An 18,341-nucleotide genomic window follows, 5' to 3' on the forward strand; every position below is an offset into this window, starting at 1 on the left:
TGGAGGAGAGGGAAATGAAAGGAAAATAACCTAGAACACTCTTACAACACTGGAGGAAAGTCAGATGCATGAAGCAGCCAAGTGCTCGTTGTTTCTACCTTATTCTTGCTATTTCAGACTAAGTTCTTTAAGAAAAGGACCAGTTTGTGTGACAGCACAGCGGCAGGAATGGGTGAGCACCCCAAGGAGCAGCAGCTGCCAGAGAGACATCGGGCAGGAAGGAGCTGGTGGGACAGGCAAGGGCACTCGTCACTCCCGGTGGCACATTGGGCTCTGCAGAGGGGTCTGGACCAGCTGGATCGTTGGGCTGTGGCCAATCATATGAGGTTCAATAAGGCCAAGTGCTGGGTCCTGCACTTGGGTCACAACAACCCCAGGCAGCGCTACAGGCTCGGGGAAGAGTGGCTGGAAAGTGCCTGAGGAAAGGGATCTGGGGGTGTTGATTGACAGCAGCTGAACCTGAGCCAGCAGTGTGCCCAGGTGGTCAAAAAGTCCAAAGCATCCTGGCTTGTACCAGCACCAGTGTGGCCAGCAGGACCAGGGCAGTGACCATCCACCTGTACTTGGCACTGGGGAGGCCAAACCTTGAATCCTGGGGTCAGTTTTGGGCCCCTCAGGACAAGAAAGCCCTTCAGGTGCTGGAGTGAGTTCAGAGAAGGGAACGGAGCTGGTGAAGGGGCTGGAGCACAAGTGTGATGGGAGCGGCTGAGGGACCTGGGGGTTCAGCTGGAGAACAGGAGCTGAGGGGAGACCTTCTGATCTCTGAACTGCCTGAAAGGAGCTTGGAGCATGGAGGGGGTTGGTCTCTTCTCCCAAGTAACAAGTGATGGGACAAGAGGAAATGGCCTCAAGTTGCACCAGGGGAGGTTCAGATTGGATACTGGGAAAAAATTCTTCCCAGAAAGGGCTGTCAGGCATTGGAACAGGCTGCCCAGGGCAGTGGTGGAGTCACCATCCCTGGAGGGGTTTAGAAGATGTGCAGATGAGGTTCTTCGGGACATGGTTTGGTGCCAGAGTCAGGTTATGGTTGGACTTGATCTTGAGGGTCTCTTCCCACCAAAACGATTCTATGACGCGCTGGAGGGAACGTCACGTCCCCCTGCAGCTCCTGCTCACGCATCCACCCCTGTCAGCACACGAGCTCCCGGCTGCAGGGGCTGGACACTGCACACGGCTGCACCTCTGCGCCACCCGCGGTGGCACTTCAGAACCAGACGAGGAACACAATTTGTCAAATCCTTTAATTTCTATGACGCTGTAAAACAGTCAACAGGGTAAAAGGTATCGGAGCAACAGGGCCAAAGATAAACATCACATTACAGACAGTAAACAAACTTCCTATGAATGAAGAAACTGTTCCCTATACAGTAACCAATACGATTATCTTTTAGCTTAAAGCGATAATTATGTGTGCTTTACACTTCAAAAGCCCAAAACATTACAGTTCTGCCACTGCATCTAATATTGTGCTACCAACACAGAATAAAGCCAGGAGACGGCTAACTCAAAACACTGCGTTTACATCTAGTTTTTGGTCTTGTGTGGTATCTAGTCGAAGATGGAAGCATTTATGTGCTTTTTGCCTCATAAGAAGTGAGGCAGATGTTAATGTTACTAAGATCAGCTGTATATACCTTGAAGGTATAGACCACCTGACTCTACATGAGTCAAAATACTAGGAATGTGTCGTCAACATCCATTAATGAATTACCAGTTGCTTGTATTTAAGTGACCATATGCTTCTGTGAAAAGTACATAGTGACCTGTATCTTACACACAGTATATCTGAAAGTAGCGCTGTATCTCTAAAGGACTTTTGCACAAGCGTGTCATTTCCAAGGCCAAAGGCGTATTTTAATGTGGACAGTGGCACAATGTCAGCAGCTCATTGTAAAACAGAACGCTGTCAGGAGTTGCACAGGGTAGTTCTGACTGTCTCATCCACCACGGAAACCACGCAGCATCTTCAGCATCTCCGTACTGTGTGTAAAATCGCGGCTAACGCAGCCTTAACCCGCACGTCTCCGGCTGCAGAACCCAGCAGGTGGGGTGGACCAGCCGAGGCTCTAACATCTTTGAAAGACTTTGATAGTCTGGCCTGAAACTTGTGTGCTCATCAGCAGGAATCACCTCTGCTCAGTTTAATTGCCAACTCGCTTTCAGAAACCCCATCTGAATCATAATCCCACCTTTTTCTATGGTCTTGGGTCACCAACGGCAGGACAAACGTCTCTGCAAACCCTCCGGCAGTCTAACGACTGAGAAAAGCATGAAGAGCGAGACCTACGCTGGTTCACACTCCCTAGATTTACTCCTTAAATCCATCTATTCAGTTTCACAGAACATATTTAAATAACTGTCTTAAAGTTGTACCCGAATACTTCAAGCAAGCTAACCAGCCCCCCACACACCACAATTCACCAGCCCCAAGAAGACATGAGGACAATTTTGGTCACAATCACTTGCATGGACAAGTGGATACATTTCGGTTATTTTTAACTATAACCCTAATAGATAAGGCTACAAGTTCTGAGAATACCCAAACGACACCCTTAATAATAAATCTCCCACTATTTTAAATGTAAACACATTTTAAACCAACTTTTAAACTACAGTTCCCTGTTCTTGGTTGCAGAACTTTGACTTAGATAAAGATCTGTCACTAAAATGTCAACGTGAAAGTCAAACAACAAAAAAGATGCTTGTAAATCTTCGTGAAATCAAGCAAGTTTACTTTAAGTCTTCCAAGACTCAGCACAACACATCAACAGTCAGTTTAATAAACCTTGAACTTATACTAATCACACACACACACAAAAAGTAACTCTCTAGCATCATATTTACTACAGTAGTATTTACATTATGCCCCAGTTCAAGTCAGAAAAGGCAGCCTGCAAAAAATAATAAAGGAAGGAGAAATTCTCTGGGGTTTTTTAAACACTCCAGGGGTAAGGACAAAATAAAATAGGGGAAAAAAGGCTCACATTCACACTCGCAGCAATAAGGTCTACAGTGCAGAGCAGTCGTCTCAGGAGATGTCCAACAAGGTTTATCTCATTTCAGAACCACGCTGGAGAGCCACTTGTCACTGCTTGATCACGTAAAACACCTCAAACTCCAGCCAGCCCTGCTTGTTTTACAGAAACAGGAGCGTTATCTGGGTCGCTACACGGCGGGCGCACACTGACCGCGTCCCCATCCCGGTCTGTTTGCAGATGAGTGTGGCAGAGCAGGACACAAATGCAACCAGATTCTGAATACTTACTTGGAGTTTGGTTGGTGGGCTTTTTCTTTACTCTAAAGGATTCCTAAGGCCGCAGTAACTCTAAAAAAAAGGACATTACAACCCACCAGTGCCATCCTGAATCTAAGGCCTCTGAGCAGTTCAACTGTAACACCACAGAAATTCATCCTACCAAGGCTCAGCACAAAAGCCTGACTTACCAAACCACCTTTGTCAGCTCTATAAGCTTAGAATTTAATTTATGATATCTACACATATAGGTCTATATACATGTTCATGTGTACATTAAAAAACAGGCTAGTGAAAGATACTGGATTATGCCACTGAACAGAAATCCTCGTAACTATAGTATAAATTCAGAGAAATAATTTACTTCAAATTAAAGAAGATCGTAAAAAACTGCAATTGCAGCCTCCTAGGCCTGTGCTACTTGCATTGATTACAAGTACAGCTTATACACAGTAGTTCATAAAGAATTTTACAGGGATGTACTTGGTGACCTCCGCGGCACAATAGCTTACAGAACCGTAAGAGCTGTGACAGGAGGTCTACACAGCTTTTTACAAAGCATACTAGGCTCAGATTGAACACTGAAGTTAATCTTCATCTTGCATTTTGTTTGATAAGACATTGTCTGGCTACCAGTAAAGCGACTGGCGTTTATAGCTGAGAACAAAGCTGAAAACGCTGCCCTGCCAGGAAAGCTTCGGGACGTTAGACAGTGAAGAGCCCACCGAATCCAGCAGGAAAGGAATTGTGAGCCACACCAGTTCCCTTCATTTTTAACATGTTCTTAGTTGGAACTGTTTATCTCCTGTCAAGGATTCCTACTCCAGGTAGTTTACAATCCCAGCACGGGTCATATAGGGCTTCAAGTGTATCTTTGTTTTCTTTTTTAACCAAGTCCCAAAGTTATTCTTTACAGCTGTGTCTGTATAACACAGGAGGTACTGTGCATTCAAACGGTAATGGGTTTATATCTAAAGCTGTGAGACGGTCAAAAAATAAAAAGGAATGCATTATTCTCTTCAGCTTCCAGTCTTCAAGGCACCTCCTGCATCAACTTATTGGGAAACAAACCAGTAGACCAGAAGTTCACTGGAAAGAGAAGAATCTGATACACTTAACTTCCACACAAGCACACAGCATGAAAAAATGAGACAAGGTTGGACCCAAATTATCAACAAATAAAACCAATATAAAACTGCTGATGAGATGAGGGGAATGCCATGAGGCTGATGTTTTCAGCTCTGTTGATTGCAGGTGATTGTTCATCACAGTGTTTTCTGATGCCCATTTGCAGACGGCTTTGTCTCCGGGTCTCTTGGGTTGTTCGACAGATGAAGTTTATCTAATCCTGAAAAACATTACACGACAAGGGAAAAAACTGAGATCCTCCCCTGTTTTGTGCATACAGGTATTCAAAAGAACACATAGAAATCAAATTCTACTCTGTGATTAGGGACTTTGAATCGGATGAAAAGCAGAACTGACGTTCCAGCTCAGGTAAGAATTGCTGCTGGGAAATTCTCTCAGTTGTGTTTTAAGTGAGAAAAGTCCATTACAATGGACAGGGATGGAAGCGAGAGAAGCCGAACTTCACATCACTTAAACCACAGACTTAGATGGTAAGAGCTCAGAAGGACTCGCAACCCTTTACTCTGTCAGTCTACAAAGACCAAAACAATTACCTAAAATATTTCTTTTAAACTACAGCATCTTTCTCAAAAGCATCCACTGCTGATCTTAAGATCACTGGTGATGACCGCATCACCTCTCTATACCATCTAATAATACTTTTAGGCCTACATTATTACTAATTTATCTCCATTTCCAGCCATTTGTTCTTATTGCATGCAGTATGAGTGCTAATTAAAGTCTCCTATCCTGCCACAGGCAAGTAGGTAAACTTTTTGTGGGGGAGATGGGGAAATATGGTAAATTTCATATTTTATTGACAAGAGGCACAATGTCAGCCCTTCCTTGCTTCCTACAACTTCTCTCTGAAGTCTCCTACCAATTATCTAAAATTAAGGGTCAAAAATGGAAAGAGCTTCTTATTCATTTAGTGTAGAGGAAATTGACTGTGTTACTGAAGAGCCATGACATACGAAGTTAAATTTCTTTTATCATTGGAATTCCAAAACTGACTGCACTACTAAAAAAACCCGAATCTACTCAATGTTGTATTATTTTTAAGTGCCGGTATTACATTTATTCCTTTGATCACACCCTGCAGCAGGAGTTTACCTTCCACTCCTTAACTATGATGCTCCACCAGCCTCTAACTCTGAGTGTCACTGTTTTCAGCACAGGGAAGAAATAAACACACAGATTTTGGTTCTCGTCCTGTAAATCCAACGTGACAGTTTTTAACAGGCACTGTTTCTTACGCACAGCATCGAAAACAAACCCAGTTTGGGTCAGGGATTTGTAGCTGCCTGATTGTGCCAAATGCAAACCTCTTACCAATTGTTTCTCCATTTGGGTCACAGTACTTACACAAAAATCACACAATCTGTGACAGCAAGAGGCCAAACAAATCCTTAACAAATCCACTAGAACAATGACCATTATCCTACTACACCTGCAAAGTTGGTTAATCTGCTTTCAACACAATTTTTATTGAACACTATTTAATAAAGTGCCATGAATTATGAAGATAAATCATTTGCTTTAAGACAGAAACTTTAAAGTTTCACCAGACCTGCTGCTATGAGCCCATGGTGACTGATGTTCTTTCCTTCAGAGCTCTACAACAGCCACTACATTATACACAATAATCCCTTCACAGTCAAAACAGTTGCACACCAAAAAAAACATAGGATTATACAAGGTTTTACTCATGCTATATATTCTGTACAAAGCCTTTATGAACATGCAGAGCTCAAAAAAAAGCATCACAACAAAGCAGTTAAAGCTTCCACTAAACTATTTTTAGGGAACTAAAAGAGATGAATCAAGGTCTTCCCATAAAATGACCTTAAAGCTGGGTGATAACATCAAATACATCATGCTCACACCATGTGTCTCAATCGATAATGGAACTTTTCTGAAAACAGCATAAAAATCAATGCAGAGATTTACACACCCCCGGCCCACTAACCTGTTCCCTTGGAGCTTCAACACCCATAAACCCCAGCACAGAACCGCTTGTTTTAATCCTAGACTACCAGTGATTGTCTATTTCCTTTTTTCATAGGTCTGATTTAACTTGATTGGCACCAGCAGCGCTTGGATTTTATTTAGCAGGGTCACAACTCCGGAAAGCATTAATTGGTAACAACTAACCCACGTTCCTTTTAGACACCACAAACTGAATCCACGGTGACAAATAAACACTGAAGTTTCACCATTAGTCCTCTCAGTTTAAGCAAATACTACTGGAGGATTCTAAAGAGGCAGGAGCTTAATTAAATAGTAAAGATGTAGTAACAAGTACTAAATATGTACATTTTATCGTCCTAGTATCAAATATGTTTTCAAGCCTTCTACAGCTGAGAAACATGAATGCACAACTGGAGCAAAATTTTGATTATATCTAGTAGAGGTTTTACTCATGCTATATATTCTGTACAAAGCCTTTATGAACATGCAGAGCTCAAAAGAAAGCATCACAACAGAGTAGTTAAGGCTTCCACTAAACTATTCTTAGGGAACAAATAGGTTACTTGAAACAAAAAGAAGTCAGCCCACGCATAAGGTGAAGATTGATTTTGGAATAATTTCTCTGTAGCAATGAGAATGTTGCTGTGCTCTCTAAAGGCTGAAAAATCTAATTGCGGATCAATAAGTTCACAGATGTATCATTAAGGTTGACGTTGTACTTTAGCTCCCGACTCTTAAAGAAAATAACACAAAGCAATGCGTTCTCACCTTAACTTACAGAAATTTCCACCAAAAAAAATTGCTGTAAGTTGTAACAGAACTTTAGTGTTTTACCTTGATGTGCTACTGTTAAAAAAATGTTCAAGTACAAACTCAATTTTCAGTGCTATTTTACCTAATGCCTTCAGGAGCTCTTCTCGCACAGCAGATGTGAACTTTCTGACCAGACACAACGTTGTCATGATAGCGAAGAGCAGGTTGTAAGATAACACAATATAGAAGTTTCCCAGCCAGTTGAACCTTCCGAAGTCTCCAAGCAGATCAAATCTGGTGATTCCTGTTAAAATTGCATTTCCGAATTACACAAAAATCTTGATTATATCTTTTAAGAAACACAGAAATTCCATTTATTACTTTGGACATACGGAAGCAAAATTCCTTCAAATAACACACAAGACACATGGTTGAACACAAGACGTTGTTCATTTAAAAGTATAGGTTGTAAAAAGCCTTTCCACAAGCACCACTACAACTTACAGCAAACACGAAGCCTTTGGAAGTGGTTTTTTTTAGAGCTGCTGCTTTTGAAACCAAAGTTCGGGACATCTTTCAAGCGGCAGCTTTTCTCCTGGGTCTCCCCACCAGCACAGAACATTTGCACGGGAGATTTTGGGTGAAAGATGGTGCTGACAGGTCTTCTTCACCGACACTCAGCTCTGTGCTGATGGGAAGCTACTCAATCCCTGACACCATATCAAAGCTTCTCCAAAGGGTGGAAGCATCTCCAAGCTACGGGGTCATCCCAGGAGGTAGAAGAACCACAGGTTGTTCCTCTGCCAGTTCTCCACCAAAAGCTGCACTGAATAAAGGGCAAAATATTGAGGCGCTACCCAAATGACAGTTGTCTGGATTGCTGGCCATTAAACTCCCAAAAAACCTTGTGGCACAGACGATGTTGTGATGTGCGCTGTTGAGGAGATCAACAGTATGAAGGAAGGAAGCTTAGCTCACCCCAAAGTTCAAATGGCAGCAGAAAAACTATTAATACTATTAAAACTATTAATAGGCAAGCAGAAAATAACCCTGGCTCTGAAGTCCTGGGAAGCAAGTTTTCTAGCATCTTATTTTAAATGGGTTTGAGGGCTTTTAAGAATCATGACTTCAACAGTGATAATTAATGAAGAAAGGCAGAATGAAGGGTCAGTCGAGGGGAAACCTGGCACTTGCAAACCTCCCTGTACCTGGAACCCCAAGGCTCACAGCCGGCTGTCTCAATGCTAAAAGTTACACACACGCTTCTTGTATGCAGCAGTCAATTGAAAAAAATAGGGGATTCAAATTTAATATGGAAGAAAATCACGTCAAAATTAAGACAATTAAAAGGAGAACTGTCAAAAGGTAAAGCGAGAAAAATAATCCCGAAGCTGATCAAAATAGCAAGAGAGGCAGGGCAGAATATCACGAAAGCACAGAAGGATTGAATGAGCCGGTAAACAGATGAAGGATCATAAACACCAGTTGCTTTCACACTTGAAGCCAAATACACAGTGTCCCTCAGAATAATATTTTCAAAGGAGCACAGAGTGGTTTAGTCAGAGTGCAGATACATGACAATTGAGAGAGCTGATTCTGAACATACAGGCTTCCAGGCACTTAAAAGAAAAACAACACAGGTAGAGCACTGAGTGAACTGTTCTCTGGAAGAGCAAAAATGCTCCTTGACAGAAGCGGGTTCAGAAGTCACTGGCAATGGAGCGGGTGTTATGGCGACAAACAAAATAAAGCCTGACGCTTCTGTTAGAGAACGTGGGGAAAAAATATTGTCTACAAGTTGCATTCATTTGCCTCTCACAAATAAAATTCACTGCTCATCAGAACAATATAAAATGATACTGTGTCAGGTTTTAAGTTTGTGGAAGAAAAGCGTTAAAAAGCTTTTGGAGATGTTTTCTTACAGAGTCTCTACTCACCCACAGAAAAAAATCCCCAAGACTGCAATGTGAACGACAACTCAGGAACTGAACAGAAAGCTGCATCTCTCACAGACACAAATATAGATCCCATAATGCTGGTGACAACTTAGCAAATAAAACACTAAAGAATTGTTCGGTTGAAAAAAACTAAATACTATGTTACTTTACTATATAAATACTGTATATACCAATGAGCTTTAACTCCCTATTTACTTAGCCATAATAAGAGAAGAATTCTAGGAGTACTTTTGTACATTAGAACATCGAATTTTGTTCGCAATTCCTTGTTCCTGTATTCCTGGCTATTAAGTGCTCTGTTCCCAATTTGTTTCACAGTGGTCAGCAATATGGTGCTGGTGGGAAACGCCTTCCAAGGAGGAATACTGAAAGGCTGAAAAGTTCTGGAGAAGATGAGTTGACTGATTCTAATAAAACAACTTATTTTAGACAAAACTTTCTCACAGAATGACAGATTAGAGGCATCCACCACCTGTGTATTTAATGAGAATGCTAAGAGAAAATAATTCTCATATTTCTATTGTGAAACTTGAAATGGGTCAGTACACGTATTAGGTAACTTGCTTTTTTACCTTACCCATAATGACAAAGCCTTTTGGATAGCCTAGAAACTCGCCTTTTTAATAAAGCAAAAAGACTGTGAACCTGCTTCACATATTTATTTCTTTTCATCTATTCGGTGCACAGGGCGGGAACATGCAGCGCAACACATGTCGATATTCCTGCAAAGCGCCACATGACTCACTGTACTCCAATGCGCTCTATTAATCCTGTTTGGACAGCTGTGACTCTGCATTTGTTGGCTGTGTGTTAATTGTTCCATCTTTTTTCTTCTTTTATTTATCTCTATGGCAAACTATTCAGGAATTTCATTTGTTAGTCCTTTATTTTAAAGTGAGTTTTACCATTAATCTGTTTCCTATGAGACAACAATGCACCCAGCATGTGTACTTATTTCCACAGAATCCGTTCATTATCAACTGTTAATCTCATGTATTATTAACAATTATCTTTTTATTTTTAAACAAATGGTGAACGCACTAACTTAGTGGTCACAATATTCATGTTAAAATTCTATTCTAAAGCACTGATTTTTCAACTTAACGTCTTGCTCTAAGTGCTAGAACTGTTTTACTTCTTAGATCTTTATCGCACTGCACTACTTTAAATACTAGAATTATTCTGCATTTTTTGTGAGGTTTTACAACAGATTTTTAAAACATGAGCTCTAAAGTGTGTTCTTTAAGATTCAACCCTTAAAAATGCATTACAGGGTTAGTTTGTTTGTTAAAGATATGATCTAATGAATCTGATAAAACCTTTCATCTGTACAAAACACAGCACAAAAATATACAGTAGAGTTTACTGGAAAATATGAACTACTCTTGAGTTGACAGTATCCTGGTTGAAAAGAAAATCAGCTACAGAACTTTGGGTACAACATCACTGCTCTGTGGGCCTGAGCTTAAACTCTTAAGCTTGTACTTAAGACTCATGCAGCCCAAGGTGAAAATTTCTGGTTTATTCTGTTTAATGTTCCCAAGGAAATTCACATTTGCTACATACACTAAATATATAATAACCTTGCAATCTAACTTTGAGAATTCAAGCTGAAGTTTACCTCATTCAACAAAGCGAAGATAGAAAATGTTTTGTTTTTCCAACTGGTTAAAATCGTTTTTCCGCTTCAAATGCTACTGCGAGTTCTTAACAATAAAATCAGAAATTTGAGTTCTGCTATGCGAGATACCAATTTTTCGTATTTGAAAACTGAAGTAACAAAGAATGCAAGCAGGTCATATTAGGGAAGACAGAAGTAGCCCGGTATCATTGCCAGTAAAGATGCTTAAAAAATGAAGAGTCATTAACTGGTTTTAAAAAGCCATTTGCCCTCAATTTTACCTCAAATTTGGTACCTGAAATCCCCAAATATATTTGTTTTCCACAAAACTGAGCACAGCGATTTCAAAGTGAACACAAAACTATTTTATACTGCCCTGAACAAGCAGTCTCCAGATCTATTCTCACCATCTCCTGCTTTAAGAAGTTTAAAATCTGACCTGCCTTCTTAAAATAACAGATTCTCTAGAAAATGCTCAGCATCTTTCTTCAGAATGGATGCTCTGCAGTTCATGTATTTAGAATGTATGTTCAACAGTTCATGTTGGTGTAGAAAAGGCACATGACATTTCTATTGAAAGCGACAGCAAATGACACACATACTATGAAGGGTACAGCTACGGGCTGATTTTTTATTTAAACATCCTTTATTATAATGTTGTACGTTTCCATTTCACTTACCCAGTGTCCTTGACATGACTGGCAAAGCAGAGCTCAGCACCAAGATGGAGACACAGTTTCCAATGATCTGTTCCAAAATGACAAACAGCATTTAAATTATAAATGTGATTATGGAAGAAAAATAAAAGACAAACAATGGTCAAGATGAAAAGGAGTCCCTGGAAGTTACATTCTTCAAACTGAAGCTACAGCAATTTACAATAACATATTGTTAGTCTCACTTACTCCTGTCATGCTTCTCTACACAGTGTTATGTATGATGAAGATGATCCAAGAGGAGAGTTAAAAAATAAAATAAGTAATCATTTGCTTTTAATTAGCGTTATATGTGCTTAGATTCAAAATTCAAAGCTACCGCATTGCAAAGCGTCGACTGTTTGCTTAATTCCTACAAACTTTTTATGAAAGAACCATTCCATGGGCTCCAAAGAGATGACTGATATATCAGCTTAAGCTATGTATGTAACTGCTTGCAGGATTAGCATTATTGAAAAAATTACAAAGAGCTTCCTTTCAATTGAACGCCTGTGGACTACTTCAAATAGCAGAAAAAATTCACAGCTGTTAAGATTTTATTCTAGTTTTTGTGAAGCCTTTATAAAAAGAGTAATCGAAACTCTCTCGCACAAGGGATCGTTTTCTTCAGCTCTAATTCTACATAATTCAAAAGAAGATAAACAGAAAACTTCTTAAAAGTAGGTAGATATTTGTGCAATCTGTATTTATTTCTATGCTATTCTCAGTGTACATTAAACAAGCAACAGAAAACGTTAAGAACATTACAACTCTCTACTGCCTGCTTACTATAACCATTCTACGTGTTTGCCTACTTTCTCACTTCCAGCAATTTATGGTACAAATGTCTTTAAAAAAAAGCCACACAATGAAACATTGAAAAATTACATTCAACATCTGTTCCTTGGGTACTGATCAGAGTCCCTTGTCAGCTGTGGGAATCTCTTGCCACAAACCTCAGTGTGTTCCTCCCCGTTGGGTAACAGCATTTGTTATACCGAAGCCAAAGTCAAATTAGCCTCAGACTGTTGCTGAATAGACCTCCTCAGTCTTAGTTTAATTATTCAAATTTGAATTACTTTGTCTGTATTACTTCTAGGGACCAAGTTCTTCAGATTTCAAACCAGCTCCCTGAAGTACAGTTACCACAATCCCAGTTACTCATTAGCAATAGGTTTCCTTTGAAAACAGTTCTTTCACTGGCTTTTCTATAGCTGGTTAACAAGCTCTGCTATTCCCGGCTTTTCACAAGTGAATGGATGCCATCCAAACCAAACAGAGCACATCCTTTTTCCCACTCATTCAGCATTTTGAAAATCTTCCAGTTTGTGTTTACGCAGCAGCGTACAAACAAATACCCATCACCGCAAATGAGCCATTCAGGGCAATTACGGTCTCAAAGAGTCAGTTTGTCTTGGGTGGCAAGAAATTGAGGAGGGGGCCGTGGCCAGCACAGACTTGAGCTCACCTTTGTCATAGTTGTGTCATCCTTCCTGGGAGTGAAATTTTCAAAGAAACGCAGACTATAGAAGCCGACGACAGAGGATACCATCAGATAGCTGTGAGAATCAAGGAAAAAGGAACCTCCGAGGAACACAAGTTTCACTCAAGCCTCAAGAACTAAAGAAAAAAATCAAAACCACTTAGAATGCTTGAGAAGGACCAACCTGTCTCTTTCTTCTTTCCAGGCAAGTGTCTTAGTAAATTAGCAGTGTCCCAGAAAACTCGAGAGAATACTTGTTAACAGACAGAATGCTTAAAGAAAGGATACAAAATCAAAATTATTTCAATTGCTGCTCCCACAAAACCGAAGGTGGACAGGGAAGCGTTTCCTATTCCAGGCCCCTACAAAAACAAAAGAAAATATACTTTACACAATTTAATAAGATACATGCGCATGTTTATAAAGTTAACTTCTACCAGGACCAAAAAAACTAACATCTTACATGAAATACAGCCCTCAATTCAGAATTTAAGGGGCATTCTGATGGGCTGACCTGCAAGTCTCCCATCCTGTGCAACTGCACCAGGCAGCTTTCAAACACCAGTGACATGTATTACTAAGACAGACGGTCTAATGATTCACACTTCATGGACACTGCATCTACCCATCATGCTGCATGGTACACTCCATTACTTTGGAAACCAAAATAAGATGTCTCAAAAATAAACACTTCAGTTGTTCGCAATACCACGGGCAGAGCGGCCACCACCGCTAAAGCCCTTTTCCAGCTGTGCCAGCTCATGCACGGCTACACGCAGAGGAAGGCAGCACCGAGTTATTAAAACCCTCCTCGTCATTAAAGACTCTTCTCCTCTATCTGCCATTCTTTAATTTCTTCAAGTACTTTTATCATAAAGGGGAAAAAATATGTTTTGTAAGAGGAACACAAACACAAGACAGGCTTTCCGTATTTGTTTTTGACACAGTCTCCTAAACAGAACATTTCTAGACCGTATAAAAGCAGATGAGTAAAATGCAAACTCCAAATTACTGATTTACTCTACTGAACCACTGCATCTTCATAAAGATTCTGGACTAGTTTTATTAAGAACTCACAATAAATGTTCATGTGTGCACAAAACCAAAACCTAGAAGGTTGAGGCTCATTAGTTTCAGTGTTTAAGCAAAAGTTCTCACTTGCACTTTTGTAAGAGCTCCAAAGCGTTATTAAAGTTATAAAAGTTATAAAATCATAAGAGTTTACTTTACCCCTGATCCCTTTGGCATTGCAGTCTCATCAACCAAGAGGTAAAGAATGTTGAGAGCAACTAACAGGACTGAGATGGACTAGAAAGAAGTAGAAACAGTCTCGTTATTTAAAAGTATTCCACATCTTAAAAGTGTATACATCTTAGAGTCCATATTATTTTAAAATAGTCAAGCAAAAAATATCAAGTTTGTTGCTTAAACACACACCACTCAAAAGTTTTAAAACTATTCCCCCAAATGACCATATATTTCTTTATACTTTTTGTTGGGAGGGGGGGAAACAAAAATTCTTACCGTCCCAATCAGCAGCAATATCATAACAGCTGGATAAACTAAATTCCTCTCCCAAGCAGAAGCTTTCTTCCGACGTTCTGTTCAGAAGAGAAAAACAGCAGCTTAATACCACAGGTCACAGAATCACAGAATGTTAGGGATTGGAAGGTCACCTCAGAATAAAACAAAGTATAAGTCATTCAGATATCTACAAGCTCTTGTTATAACTATAGGTAACGAGAGTGAACTTGTCTTGAACCAGAACCATAAAAATATCCACCCTGGACAGCTCTGCAAAGCTGTTCCAAAAATATGAAGCATCTTCAGAAAAAGTTTGGAGGGACACACAGAAGCAGATTTTTCTTGTTTATTTACAGGCCTGTTTCATCATAACATCTTTCCCCTGGCATACAGCAGTTCTGCAAAGTTTAAAACATTATGAATTTAAAAATAAGCTGTTCACACGTATACTTTAGTAAGACCTAAAGGGACAGAAGAGAATTGCAAATATTTAAACGTTATTTTCCTCTAATAAAGCAGGAAAGGTAAGACTAACTCACTGGACATCACTAGTATGTCTAAAAAGAAAACCCAGCGCATTTTTCTTACCAGTGTGAGTTTTGCACATAACACACTGATACAAGCAACATCCTACAAGCTTTTGAATAAGCAGGTAGACATCTGTCAAGCAGCTGCCATTGTCAAAAGTATTGCTTACAGGTTTTAAAAGACAAACCAGCTAAGAATTATTCTACTGTTCTTAAGAATTATTTGACTTGTACAGAAATAATTCAAGAACAAAGAAAAAAAGTAATGTCTTAGATTATACCAATACCAGGATGTTGAGAGCGTTACAATTTCTCTAAAATTATGTTAAAAAATAGATCCAAATCAGACTCCCTACTTAAATTTACTTGTTAGAGGGTCACAATGATCCCATGTGATGCATTTATAGCAACTATGACAATTGAAAGGACTGCAAATGCACAAATTCGGTTCAGAACACAGCTGAAATTAAGGTGCTGTGTTTAGCTTGTAGCAGTCACTTGATTAAGGTCACTTACTAAACCACAATCCACACGAAACAGTAGAAAATAAAAATTACCTAGATTAGTTTTCTTGCTTTTCACTTTTTCAAGCTCCCGTTCCAACTCTGCTGTCTGGTATTCCACTGTGGAGGATACACCTGGTAAAACAGAAGACAGTGTTTTCTTTTGGATGAGAATCACTATAGTACTGTAAGACACAGGGTGATGATTCAGATTTAGGAAGTGTCACATCCACATTTGTGGCTTGAAACTGCAGGTTTGTTTTTGAGACTCTTCAACTCCTTTTCAAAAGCAGAAGTCTAACCAGAAGGGTTCAACACAGCGGTTTCAGAGTCATCTTCTCTGATCCCTGACTATTCTGTTGAGCAGCTGCTTCAAGAACTAAGAGAACAGCTATTGCTGAACCACTGCAGGGGTCCAAAAAACAGCTGTGGTATGGCAGCTTGGCACAGGATGGCTCAAACTCCTTCTTGTGTCTCTATGTGATTCATATATAAGGATGTAAAGAACCTCTGGACGCCCTTCAAGGGCATCATTATTTAGCAACTTAAAGGCAGAGAGGACCTTTGCCTCCAAACTAAGTAAGCTGGTGGCTGGACCTCCAGTTTCAGCTTCTGCTTGAAATTAGTAAAATTAGAGTTAAAAGCACTGGTAAAAAAGAAATAATTTTATCTATTTCACAGAATCACAGAATGTCAGAGATTGGAATGGACCTCGAAAGCTCATCCAGTTCAATCCCCCCGCCGGAGCAGGAACACCCAGATGAGGTTACACAGGAAGGTGTCCAGGCGGGTTGGAATGTCCGCAGAGGAGACTCCACAACCTCCCTGGGCAGCCTGTTCCAGGCTCTGTCACCATCACTGAGAAGAAGTTTCTTCCCAAATTTAAGTGGAACCTCCTGTGTTCCAGTTTTAACCCATTACCCCTTGTCCTATCATTGGTTGTCACTGAGAAGAGCCTGGCTCCATCCTCATGACTCTCGCCCTTTACATATTTATAAACATTAATAAGGTCACCCCTCAGCCTCCTCCAAGCTAAAGAGCCCCAGCTCCCTCAGCCTTTCCTCACACAGGAGATGCTCCATTCTCTTCTTCATCTTTGTTGCCCTGTGCTGGACTCTCTCCAGCAGTTCCCTGTCCTTCTGGAACTGAGGGGCCCAGAACTGGACACAATATTCCAGATGTGGTCTCACCAGGGCAGAGTAGAGGGGCAGGAGAACCTCTCTCGACCTACTGACCACCCCACTTCTAATCCACCCCAGGTACCATTGGCCTTCCTGGCCACAAGGGCACAGTGCTGGCTCATGGTCATCCTGCTGTCCACCAGGACCCTCAGGTCCCTTTCCCCTACGCTGCTCCTCCAAATCTCTCCTCTACACCTGCTGAAAAGTAGCAACCATAATTTTAATTCCTCCCTCCCTTGTTAATTATTCTCTGCCTAAAAGTTGCTCTGCAACTCTTCCTCCTATCCCTACAGGGGCTCTAGGCCACACAGATCATTTTCCCTCTCCATCCTTTTCCCTTCAACCTCCCATCTCTTCTCCAGTTCAAGCACCCTGTGGCTTCTCTCCTTGACTCCAGTTCCTCTACAAACACTGCCCAGCATTCAGGCAACGATACAGCTCTGAAATGCTGACTGGAGACCTGCTGCTTCGGTTCTGATCTCATTACTTCTGCTTTACTCCCTGCAATCACAAACTGGAAACATTCTTCCTGCGATAAGTTGACAACACTCTCTACTTGCATCCCTTTTATGTCTGAATAGCATCACCTGAAAATACGTTAAGAGGGCTGGTATTCTCCCTGCCTGTTCCAGGCCAATCTCACTCTGCAGCCACAACAGTTCAAGGTCTTATAAACCCAAAGTCCTCTCTGTTACCTTATTTCTTTATTTACACTGACACCCTTCACCTGTCGGCCGTTCCCCACCCTGGGCCTCACCTTCCATTGCGAGCTAACCTGTAATAGCACCATCCTTCAGATACTTTTTTAAACACTCTCTAATAAATTTCTGAGACACTAATAGTCTTGTCCAGGCTCTTATCTCATATCTTATCATTTGCCTACAAAAACTAAATAGCACTTAAGTTGCTGGCACACTAATGCTACTTCATAGTCAAATCTCATCATTTCCTTATTTTCCATCCAGCAATCTCAGTACAAGACAAAGTAAATTTCTTTTCCCACCCTCTCTCATTCTCGTTATTCCAGCACATTGAGGTCCCACCTGAAAACCAACATATAAAAGAGTATTTCTCAATTTTTCAAACTTTTAATATTTTTATTATGGAGTATTAATACTGATTTGTTCAGTGCAGTCAAATTATCAGTGAGGCATCCAAGTGTTTCAAAAACTGAGTTTCAAATGTTTAACTGCATGCTTCTTTCACACACATTTTTGCATAGAAGACATCCCCTCTGTGCTATGCCTAAACATTTATCTTTGATAGCAGTGCCATAATGTGCATGTGGTAATATTTACATGTCTTCAAATATATAAATATCTCAAATCCCAAGATTAACCACTATAGACCTACAAACACTGTTTTGTGACAACTTCTACTCACTTGAAGTGCCTACAATATGAATGGCAGTTTAATTTCTCAGTGTCTTTTAAATAAGTCATCATAATACAGGGCTTTTGAGAAAAAAAAACCCTCATCATTAGAAAAATAAGCTTTTGCCTGATGCATTCCTGCCAAAAAAGTCTAAAACATCTGTTTTACAGAATGACTAACGACTATGACTTGAGAAAAGGGATTGCTATAGAGCTCAGTGGAAAAAGTCCCAAGAACTTCAATGGAAGCAGTTGAAAAAGTAAGAAAACTCGAGTTAATCTGATATTTTCTTCTTTTCCATAACTGATTTAGGGGTCTCTGAGGAAAAGCTTTATTTGAGATATATGTTGTTTCCTTCCCTCAGCATAAA

At 40.3% G+C, this 18,341-nt stretch overlaps 1 protein-coding gene across 3 annotated transcripts in view; it reads right to left on the reverse strand.

Annotated features, from left to right (window-relative positions):
- Positions 1 to 1,222: 1,222 nt before the first annotated feature.
- LMBR1 (limb development membrane protein 1) overlaps positions 1,223 to 18,341 on the reverse strand; it is a 75,604-nt gene continuing 58,485 nt past the window's right edge. For all 3 annotated transcript variants that reach the window (XM_065050459.1, XM_065050458.1, XM_065050457.1), the window contains 8 exons: positions 15,471 to 15,551; positions 14,387 to 14,463; positions 14,093 to 14,170; positions 13,151 to 13,224; positions 12,848 to 12,938; positions 11,365 to 11,431; positions 7,248 to 7,409; positions 1,223 to 4,601 (listed from right to left, as the gene is read on the reverse strand). In XM_065050459.1, the coding sequence (XP_064906531.1) occupies positions 4,519 to 4,601; positions 7,248 to 7,409; positions 11,365 to 11,431; positions 12,848 to 12,938; positions 13,151 to 13,224; positions 14,093 to 14,170; positions 14,387 to 14,463; positions 15,471 to 15,551 (713 nt within the window). In that variant the 3' untranslated portion in view covers positions 1,223 to 4,518. The remainder of the gene's footprint in view (positions 4,602 to 7,247; positions 7,410 to 11,364; positions 11,432 to 12,847; positions 12,939 to 13,150; positions 13,225 to 14,092; positions 14,171 to 14,386; positions 14,464 to 15,470; positions 15,552 to 18,341) is intronic.

This window comes from Columba livia, chromosome 2, assembly GCF_036013475.1.
Source record: "Columba livia isolate bColLiv1 breed racing homer chromosome 2, bColLiv1.pat.W.v2, whole genome shotgun sequence".
NCBI lineage: Eukaryota > Metazoa > Chordata > Aves > Columbiformes > Columbidae > Columba > Columba livia.